Source organism: Nasonia vitripennis, chromosome 4, assembly GCF_009193385.2.
Source record: "Nasonia vitripennis strain AsymCx chromosome 4, Nvit_psr_1.1, whole genome shotgun sequence".
NCBI classification, from domain to species: Eukaryota; Metazoa; Arthropoda; class Insecta; order Hymenoptera; family Pteromalidae; genus Nasonia; species Nasonia vitripennis.
The window spans coordinates 29815120-29825854 of NC_045760.1; the positions used below are offsets into that span (position 1 = coordinate 29815120).

The window sequence follows — 10735 nt, forward strand, 5'->3', positions numbered from 1 at the left end:
ATTTTTCAGTTTGTCCTCAGTTGGTAGTCACCGTTCTGCGTGATGTATCGCACCCATGGCAATGCTTGATATCCGCTCTTCTCTATGATCTTCAGATATCTCACTTGGATGCCAGATGTGGTGAAGTAGGGAATTTCAAACTTCACTTGAATCGGAGGCTTACCCTCGACGTCCTCGCCCACCACAGATGGCAGGCCAAAGTGTGCCCTCATCAGGTATTCCTTACCTCCTGGGAAAGATTTTATGGACCAAGTAATAGCACTTTGTTCAGGCGAGTACTTAACACTTCCGATGGTGGTCTTAAACTTTGGAGAATCCGCATCGTTTGGCACGGGTATGACTATTTCCACATTGTTGGCTGTAGAGCGACGCTTGAATTGAGATCTCGCTTTGATCATGTATTCCACCCTGCTGTGAGCGTGCCGCTCTATGACTGACTCGATCCAGATGAGAGGTTTGACGTGAGTATTCAGTCTGTAGGACATCAATTCGAACTCTCCATCTGGTGGAATGAACGAAATGGTTCTGTCATTTTCGAACCTCGACAGCCTCACGCACTGATGGAACTTGACATCCTCCAGTTCAACGGACTTGGACTTCCCACGACCAGTGGACTCGAACAGAACCTTGTCGTTGAGGCCCAAACGAAGTTCAGGCATTCCAGACAGGTAAACCCTCATCTTTATAGCTCCCACTATCTCCGAACTGAGGACGTTTCCATTGGCATTAGCCAGCAGATTGACGGACTCGATCACATCCAAAAATACTTCGTTCTTCCTATACTTTATGCCCTCCGACCTCCAGGAGACGGCATTGGTCACAGCCATAGGAATCCTCGGCTGAATCTCCAGCTTGTGGCCCTCCTGAGTGATGTACTCCTGCAGTATCTTGCTGTCAGTGGTCTGAGGGTAGCCGAAATCCAGTAGCTCGTCGAGCAGTTCGTAAATCACAACGAAATTGTCTCTAATACTTTCCTCCTCCAACTCTTTGAAATACTCCTGCATCACCTGGACCATCTTGTGCAGAAAGACGAAGACCAGCGATATGTTCGCGTTCTTCTTGGTGGTCGACACGATGTAGAGATTGTTATACTTGATGTAGGCGTAAGTACACTCGCTTGTCTGAATAATAGGCGTCAGATTGCCCTCCTCTTCTCGCTCCATAACGAGAGGCATGAACTTCTCGATGACTCCGGCCTCGATGTCGCCCCGATAGTTCCTGGAGATCAGGACTTTGCCCTTGACGTCGAGAATGAAAATCGCCGAGGTCGACATTTTGGCTGTTACTATTTTACCTGCAACACGAGAAAAAAAGCAACACACATGAATCACCCTGTACAGCAGCGCATAGTTGTAGGTTATGTCCGTCCCAACTGTCACGAACCCTTTCCTCGTAAATAAACAATATAATCCCCGGCAGCAACTATATACGTGTCGAAAAGTGCGTCCGAACGAGGCCACGGTACAGATAAAAGCCGAAGCCCTTGGTAGTCCCGTGACACCTCCGATGTGTCGCGAGTCGCGAGTACAAAGTACCTCACACGAAAACCACGTAATTTTGAGCCCGAAAAGCTTACCCGATCAGTCGGAGTATCTCAAGCAGACCGCGAGGAAGTCGTCCCTCGAGCCCATGAAAAGCGGAGCTCCGCACCTGCCAGATTGTGCCACTGCGGCAATAACGTACAGTATATAAGCTGATGCAGTGCCGATGGTGTCTGGGCCGAGGCTGCCGAGGCTCTGAAGTCGGCCCCGAGCCGCAGCCCGAATATCGTCGCGACGCGCATGCGCCGAGCGGCCTCGAGACTTATCGACCGCGCCGAGTTTAAAATCCAGCAGCGCCGCTCGGAGAGTAGTGGGAGCTGTTGTGTGGATATATATAGGTATATAGTGTGGCTGTACGATGAGCTTCTTGGGGTGTAGCCCCGCCGGCGGCTCTCGTCTTCTTCGGCTGAGGGCTTGCAATTAGTGGACGCGACGTGTGTTTCTTGACGTTATTGCGGCTCCGTGTGCTTTTGTAGGAGAGGAATGTATTTCGAACGTGGGCTTTTTTTATTTGAATTTTACGAAAAAAAAAATTCAAGGAATTTTCCAATCTCGCGGAATCGTTGCTGTACGTTTATTCGGCTGTTCGAAAAAGCGCGGGAATGCAGCATCGGAAGCTTTTTTTTGAAATTCTGACTACGTTTTGGACTGGCCTTTCCATCGCCCTTTGAACTTTCTGATTTTCTGGCCGACAGGTGGCACGAGTCCGTTTGCATACACATAGCGGTTAGTCGCCTACGCTGAAACAGCCTTTTTTGGGCCTTCTTGAATCGCTCCTTCTATATACTTGTCCGTCTTTGCATTATTCAATTCCTGCCACGCATCTGTTTCTGGAGTCTGCTATTATTTACGAACGCGTCAGCCGTTTAATCGACCGATCGTTAATTATGAGGCCAAACGGGAAAAGGCTTTTGATAAAACGTCATAAAATAAGCGCAGCTGTGCACACTGGCCAAAAATCAAGCGTCGATGGAAATAACACCGGCCGGAAAATTCACACGACGATTCGACTGCGGAACGAAAAAAAAAAAAAGCGTGAGAGCAAAGAAGCGTATACAACTTTCGCGCGAACACTTTCAAGTTTGCCGCGTCGGCCGACCTCGCGTGTATAACTATTAAATTTTCCGCTGCGGCACTTTGATGGAAAAAAAGCGAAGTAGAGGCGGAAGGAGGAGCGAAAAACGAGGCGCCAGAGTTCAGCCGGCCGAGAAAGAGCTAGACGACGACAGTCGCGAGGAAGTTCGCCCTTCTATACTACTTCTCGTCGGACGGAAAAGTTCGTAACGAGAAGTCCGGTTACTGCCCTGCGATGCTGTTGCTGTTTGTGTACGATGCTGTATTGATTTAATTTTATATTCGAATTTTAATCGCGAGATAAGAAACTCTCTCGGACGTGCGCGTTTAGGGCTAATTACATGTGCGCCGACGAGGTTCGATTGAATAATATACGCTTCGAACGACGCGTCGCTGCTTTACATTTATATTCCGTCAATAAAGCTCCGGAATTTCAAGGGCTGTGGTGATAAAAACGCGAATTTTCACCGTAACACGTAAAAACTGCAAACATGCCGGGAAAAAATTGATTATTAAGACCTTACACATCAGTGATATCGAATATCGCGAAATTTTCCCGAGCTCAGCGTATAATATAATATCGACTCGAGTACAGCGAGTATGAAAAATTGGATATTTCAATACAATAACGATGCGTATCGCTTGTTAAAAAATAAAAGCGAACGTCATCATGACGGATAATTTGAAAAGCTCGACGTGTGCCTTAATAAAAAAATTGCAATCCTCGGGAAATAAACGCACCTTATATTCTATCTAGTATCATCGTCGGAACTACCCTCGGCGACTGGAACGTTCGAAGAGCTTCAGCGGAGTTTATACGTATATATGGGCTCACGCACACAGCTCATCCGTGCGGATGACGTTCCATCCGGCGGATTCTGGATTGTTCCAATCGTTGCCTCTCCGATTACGCTTTCGCGATGAAATCCTTCAGCCCTGCGGTTGAAGTCAATTGAATAATGCTCTCCAGGGCTCGCGATTTCTCTCTACCTCTGTCCTACGCTATGCGGCTGCGGCAGCGGTGGTGGCGCGTAAGCGCGAGAATTTATATATTATATACGTGGGTGTGAGCTTTCTCTATAATGTATCCATGGTGATGGGCTCGTTTTTCTATGCTGAAAGCTCGAGTTTTTTATCTCTAGAACCAAGAGCTTTTTAAAAATGGAACACTCGATCGAGGCTCTCGAATACAATAATCCGGGCGGCAAAATTTCGAGCAATTCGACTTCGACGCACACACAAAAGTTAAAATCCCCCGTGACACACACACACACACACACACACATATAGCTCGCATTATTATGCACCTGCACGATCGCGGCCTGAAAGCAAGAATTCCACGCCCGCGCGCGCAACTCTCACCGGACACTATATACGAGCGGAAAAAAGCTCTTTTGTCGTGCGAAATTGAATTTTCATCAAACGAGCGCAGACTCGCGGTAAACAGCAAGAGATACAAAGCTCTACTATGTGCGCGGGCTGTATATACGCTTTTTCGGTCGGAAGAGCTACGAGTCTGGCGAGCGCGAGAGACGGCCCGAAATTTATAATAATTATATCGGCTGCCCGCGCAGTCGGCCGGCGCTAAATCACCCGCGTATCTCCTGTGTGTGTGTGTGTGTATGCGCCGGCATTATCATAACTTACGCGAGGAGGAGAGAGAAAAGGCAAACGAATTACAACGAGCGGAAAGTTTATGCGGCAACGGAGCCGTCACTCTCGAGAAAAAGCTCCGAAAGCGCGAATCGGAAGAAAGTTTTGAAGAGCGAGGAACACGGCTAATAAATATATTCTCAGGCAATTAGCCTCGAGTTTATATTCTCTATATACTGTATTGACTCGTCGTTTCGCCCCTCTTTTTCTGTATAAAAGCCGGGAAACGCGACTCTCGCGGATAAAAGCTGTGTATAGAGTTGCAAAAAAGCTCGAAAGCTCGAGAGAGGAAAGGTCACTGTTTTTCTCGATTTGCATCGGGCGCACAGCGAGAATGACTGTTGCCACTTTCTTCTTCTCTATGATTATACGCGTCGACGAGACTTTTCTCTCTCTCTCTCTCTCTCTCTCTCCTTTTAGAACAAAGTTGCGCTGTACACGCCGGGAGGAAAATCTACTGCAGGAGAGAGAAAGCCTGTCTTGTACTTTCCCGAGAGATCCTTTTGAAAAACGAACGAAGCGAAGGCTCGAATGGCTTAATCACGACGAGAGAGGGCGTAGCCGTTCTCGTATAAAAAATTTACTTCTTCTACGTGAAAATTAAACAGGGCCGCTATATATACTCTGCAGCAGCTTTTATTAGCTCACTCTCTCTCTCTCGGCGGCGTGAGAACAGTGAATTTTCAAAGTCCATTAAGTTACTCGCTGAAAGCTTGTTCATCCCCCACAGCAGTGTGTGTCTCTTTTTTTTTAACGAAAGCTGCGTGAGCTGAGAGCTTAATACGCGTCTAGTTAAAATAAATGGAAGTTTTGATTAAAAAAAAAAACAAAATAATCATTTTCTCTGTTGCAGACGGTCCCTCTCATCATCCAGCGCTCTCGATATTAAACCCCGCGTCATCCATCGCTGATTGCAGCCACACACACACGCCTCCGGTGCAGAAAAAAAAACCAGACGCATACAGTATAATGACGAGGTGAAGAGAGAAAGAGAGAGCAGAGGATAACCGATCGATCGACGGCGAGAGAAGACGAGAAAGCTATATAGAGCGCGGTATGCTGTTATCGTTGGCTCGCGGATGCTGCTGTCGCCGCCGCCGCTGCTGTGATGCCCTTACGATGCCGCCGGCCTCCGCCCTGGGAGCCAAGGACCACAGAATCGTCGATACTCGCGCTGCTGCTGCTGCTGCTGATGACCTGTGCTCGATTCGACCTCGTCCACTGCGCCACCTCCCAACAGCCGCCCACCAGATACGCTTCCAGGATCGTCGAGACCAAGTCCGGACAGATTCGCGGGATTTTACAGGTGACGATTAATTTTGCACAGTGTGTGTCTGTGTGTGTGTAATGAGATTAATTCAATTAGCCGTGTATGCAGGGAAAAAATTAACGAGCGTAATCCGAGGGGCGATTTTTCCCGGAATTATTTACACGATTAGCGTGAATATATCGGAGAGCTTGCAGCAGTATAATGATGCTCGAGAGCTCGTTTATCGTTATATTTATGACGCCGCGATATTTTTCCGCATTACGCTACGGCACTTTTCGCGCGATAATTGTCCGTATGCGTTAAACCGATTTGACCGATTAAAATTTATAAAGTCGTCCTACTGACGGATCGCTTGTGCCGGAAATAAGCTCCGAAAATTAAGGGTGAAAAACGTTATACACGCACCACTAATAATTTAAAAGCTTTTGACAAATCTTTATGACGCGTACGTCAGCTGACGTGGCTTCGATAAAATTTATAAAAAATGGCCTTCCGTCACTTTTGATTGGGATGTGCTGGAGACGAGCATGACCGCCTAAATGATTGATACGCGTCGAATATCGTGGAAACCGAAGTGCTCAATTTTCGAAATCCGAAATTTTTACATAAACACATCACGCAGCTGCAGCCGTGTATCTAACACCCGAGCATAGTTCGGAGTATAATATTTATGAAAGGCTTTTGCAGCCGCCGCACTACCCGGTAAAAGCTGCAAGCTTCCAAAGTTCAGCGCCGCTGTTTATTCGACGCGAGCGAAGGCCGGAGCTCTCGGCAAACGCGTATATTCGCACATCGGCAGATTATACGCGAATTCGCATACACACACACACACGTAGGAATATAATGGAGGCCGGGGAAGAACAGCAATACGCATCGCTCGCTCCGCAGAGATTTGCAGGCTCTACGCGCACCGAAAATATAACATTCCAGGAAACCCTCTCATTAATTGTAAAATAGATTGATATTTCTGTCCGGAGAGCCTGGGAAAAGAGAGAGAGAGAGATATGGATGGATGAATGGGTGAAGAGATATTTGCGAAGAGCGTTCGGCCTTTCTATTATGCTTTTATTGGAGTTCGATCAACAGAGGCCATGTACGCGCTCTGTGCGTGTTTATAAATATGGGGTGGGATTGTTTGATACTATCGTGATTTGATGATATTTGTTGAATCGGTGAGGATTACGTTGCTGAGTTACTTAAGGACTACATTAAGGTTCAAAAATAAACTGTGAAATCATTGTTGATCAGATATTATGACTTTATTGAAATCTCCTAAAGATCAGGTCCTTGTGTGACCTTCTCTCACAAGTTGTCGACGAGAACTAACGCTCTACTCATTAAACGCCGCCGAAAACTCGGGCCTGCTAAAACAAAAGCGCTTTCCCGAGGACTGCCGAAGGGACTCGAAGCAGTGCGTGCGCTCCTCTACATCTATAGCTATACACACGCAGTCATGTGCCCACGCAAACGCCTCCCGCCACTCGACTCTCTGGCCTGGCAGTCACGGATCGGCCCTTTATCCTCTCCGCACTGAAAGTGACCCTCAAAATCCGCGGAGTAAAACTCGTAGAGGGGGTCGTGGCAGTCTAGGAATGATTATAAAATCACTCCTAACCGTATTGGCCTGAAGCCAGGAATCGCCTTGTCGATTCGCGCATATGAGAGCCAAATGACGGAGAAACGTTCGCTAAAACTACTAATAGGTAGAATATATTATTAATAAAGAATAAATACGCCACACTTGCTATTATCCCTAGTAGCCCTCGGTTACGTCCGGAACAGCTCATATATTCATTTCCACACTATATAACACCGTGATATTATTGCTCTTTAGAGGCAAAAGCACATATTCCGCGAAAATCCACCATGCACATATAGCTCATAACTAAAAGTCCTGAAATTCCGAAGACTTTCCGAAAATATCGCACCGAAATTCCCTGCACAATTAACGCGTCAGTGGCAATTCATTACGATTTTATTAATGACATTCCGCACGAGCGCATTACACGCGCAGCGTATATAGATGAAATATTTTACGCGGTAATTACACGCGACGACAAAGGTATAATAGAATGCACTCGACCGGCCGCTGTAAAATCAAGGAATTTTCCCCGTGATCGTGGTTGCTCTATACCGAAAAATGATAAAGCAGTTTTGGAGTTGTCCGATAGGTGGCGCGTAGGCGCTTCTCTACCTCCCACATCCAAATCTGCGAGCCCAGTGCGAGACCGAAAATAACAAGAACACACGCGATCATTATCGAACTAGCGAACGACAAATCATCAACGCCGATGATTCACGAGCCTCGTCGCGCTCCGACGAGGGCTGCATCATCAAGTCCCCTATACTCTTGCGCGCGATCAATCATCATCGTAAATCCGACACCAGAGCACACCGCTGGCGCTCGCCCACTGTCGTCGTGGATTATAGGCGCCAGTAGCCCTCTCTCTTTCTCTCTCTCTCTCTCTCTCTCTCTCTCTCTCTCTCTCTCTCTCTCTCTCTCTCTCTCTCTCTCTCTCTCTCTCTCTCCACCCGTATATAGCTCGGAACACTACAGCCCTTTCCACGTCCGCCCATATAAATTAATGCAACAATCCTCTATCGAGGCTATGTAGCTGCGCGTGAAGCCGCTCGTGAAAATCATTTTGGCCAAAAGCGCATACCCCGAGTTATACGCGCTTGAACGCTCGATTAGCGCTTCTGTGTGGGTGGCTGTCTTTTTTCGCGTTTCGACGCGAGGGACAGAGTCGAGTGTTGTACGCTATGTGGGTGGATTTAGTATTTATACTTTGTAGAAAGTATTAACCGGACGTTTCTCGCCGTTTTGGATCGATTTCAATTGTATAAGTACAACATCGTTCGATTGCCCCGATTACGTTGTACAATTCGGAGGCGAGTATAATAGAGCTATTCCGAGACTTTGTTTACATGTCGGTTTCGAGAGCGATTTCGCGCTCGGAATTCGATTTGATTAATACGCTCGTTACAGCCGTGCGAGAACAGTCGTAAATTCTCGAATCATTCCCCTATTCAATAGCGTATTATTTTATTTTCGCTAATTACACTCGCTACGTTTTTTCTCTCCCTCGAGCTTAAAATTCCGTCAAACGCTCGGAGGCTCGACGCATACACGAATGAATTCTTAATTATACATAATTTAAAAATCAATCGGCCCCTCCTCTACGGCTCTCGATTATTCCTCCGCATCGCGGGAACAATAACAACGATCCGCGCCCGCGACTGAATAACAAAAAGTCCTCCGCAAACGCTTCGGCTGTATTATACCATACACAGCAAACGTATATAAAACGAATCCCCGGAGGCGACGTATACATACGATCATTAGCCGGTCTCTCGCATAATTTTTGCTCGAGCGCAGGGGCATTTCCCTGCAGCGATCGATTCTCTCTCCCATCCGTTGCGCCGGACATCAATTACATCTAATTGATATTCACATCGATGCACGAGAGAGAGAGAGAGAGAGAGAGAGAGAGAGAGAGAGAGAGAGGGCCACTCGGCTCGCGCGCGTCCATTGACTTGCAGCATTTCGGCTCGTCTGTCACACTCCCGGCATAGTTCCTCTCTCGCCTCGGACGTCGAGTCATATCCTGTCTAAACGAGAATAGTTTCCGCCTCACGCGCATATCCATCCTGTGTCCCACTATCTCTCTTTCGCTGACATTTCATGCCGGACGTCGCGTCGCAAGCTCTTCGGCATTACACGCTCGATTCGAATCTCGCGATTATATATACCGATCGCGCGCTGCCGCTGCACCTACACCTTCGAGCGATTATACACGTGCGTGACACACACACACACACAGAGAGACACAAGTCGATATCTTGATGTCCCGAGCTCCTCTACCCTATTTCCTTTATCGCCGGCTTTACGACTGCCAATCCATTCGTTATCGACTCGGCCGATTGCCTTTAATTGAAGCGATCGCTGGCTAAGGAGCCGGAGCTTGCAGCAGCTTGAGACTTTTTTTACGAGTGTAATTGGACTCTTAGCGAGATGCTGCATTGTGTGGCGGTAAATGCTTGTCGAATCAGGGGAGATTTTTAGGATTTAACGAAATTTTCCTTTCTTAAAATGTGGTGTTTTATTATTGGGAGGAAAAAGCTCTTTAATCCGCTGCAATCGTCAATGTTCTATCAAAGGGCTGTGGATTCACGGAAGACGAAAATTCATAAACGCTGAAATCGCAGAGAGGAATCGTGAATCCGTTTACTTCAAAGGGGAGCTTTTTTCAAACGCGAGAATTCTAAATTCTCTCCTCCATCGTTAGGCGCGATGACGTGCGCGGGTAATTCAAATTTGAAGAAAAATCTCGCTTATGCTAATACACAGCGTCATTTCAAATTCTAACGAACTGACTCGCACTAACGCCACGCCGCAGACTCGTCAGCGGATATTTCGAACGAACAAAGTTTCGGTACGTTACTCTACTCGTTTGATTTCCTATTGAACTCACTATACACACACACACACACATAACATTTTGCCTTTGACGTATAAAACGTATATTATAAATCAACGGAGCAGTTGTCAAAGTAGCATTACGACAAGTTAAAACTAGCCGCGACTACTCGTGGGCTGTTAGATAAATCATCGTTAGCGCGTGATTTAAGAAGCGAAAGCTATACTCTCGCGCGCGGGTTATACATCATGCAATTTCGCGATTAATCTCTCCGGGCGCGTAATCATTTTTAATAGAGCAGCCTAACTTCGCAACGTAATTAGGCAAATGAGCGCGAGCTCGCGGGCAAAGTTCTATAAATGCTGAATCACGCGTGAATTCGCGAGAAAGAGAGAGAAAAAAATCGAAAACCGGCAATCTGACTCGAGTGCATGTATTATCTCTTGGATCGATGGTGTAAAAATGAAATTTTGCAAGTTGTACTGCATGCTTATAATTTTCGGCTAGCGAAGATAGGTGGCGCATATACGCTTTCATATTGACCCTTAGCTTATTCTACGTGTAGAATGTACATGTAGAGGTGTAACTTTTACGTCAAAACTGTATTCAATCGGTTTGGCTTACAGGCCACTCACGCTGTAACTGCTCTAGCATAATATATTATTATGAAAATCGCTTTTGAATAGGTAGATGAAAAAATTTGTAACAAAACCAGACGCCAGTTAGCCTATATGTATACAGCCACAATCGAGAATAAAACGAATTTAACGAAGACT

At 46.6% G+C, this 10735-nt stretch overlaps 2 protein-coding genes across 3 annotated transcripts in view; one reads left to right on the forward strand and one right to left on the reverse strand.

The window, feature by feature from the left end:
* The window catches only part of LOC100114796 (AP-1 complex subunit mu-1), a 2355-nt gene extending 612 nt beyond the window's left edge, over window positions 1-1743 (reverse strand). Inside the window, exons 1-2 of one of the 2 annotated variants that reach the window (XM_003428151.4) lie at window positions 1577-1743; window positions 1-1294 (exon numbers count right to left, since the gene is read on the reverse strand). The exon at window positions 1-1294 is cut by the window's left edge and continues 612 nt beyond it. In XM_003428151.4, the coding sequence (XP_003428199.1) occupies window positions 6-1274 (1269 nt within the window). In that variant the 5' untranslated portion in view covers window positions 1275-1294; window positions 1577-1743 and the 3' untranslated portion in view covers window positions 1-5. Of the gene's footprint in view, window positions 1295-1383; window positions 1552-1576 lie in introns of those variants that run through there. The other variant, XM_031930831.2, reaches the window with a different exon arrangement.
* LOC100123248 (neuroligin 5) overlaps window positions 1-10735 on the forward strand; it is a 101911-nt gene that overhangs the window by 62774 nt on the left and 28402 nt on the right. Inside the window, exon 2 of the mRNA XM_008216641.3 lies at window positions 5122-5574. Coding sequence (XP_008214863.1) covers window positions 5377-5574 — 198 coding nt within the window. The 5' untranslated portion in view covers window positions 5122-5376. The remainder of the gene's footprint in view (window positions 1-5121; window positions 5575-10735) is intronic.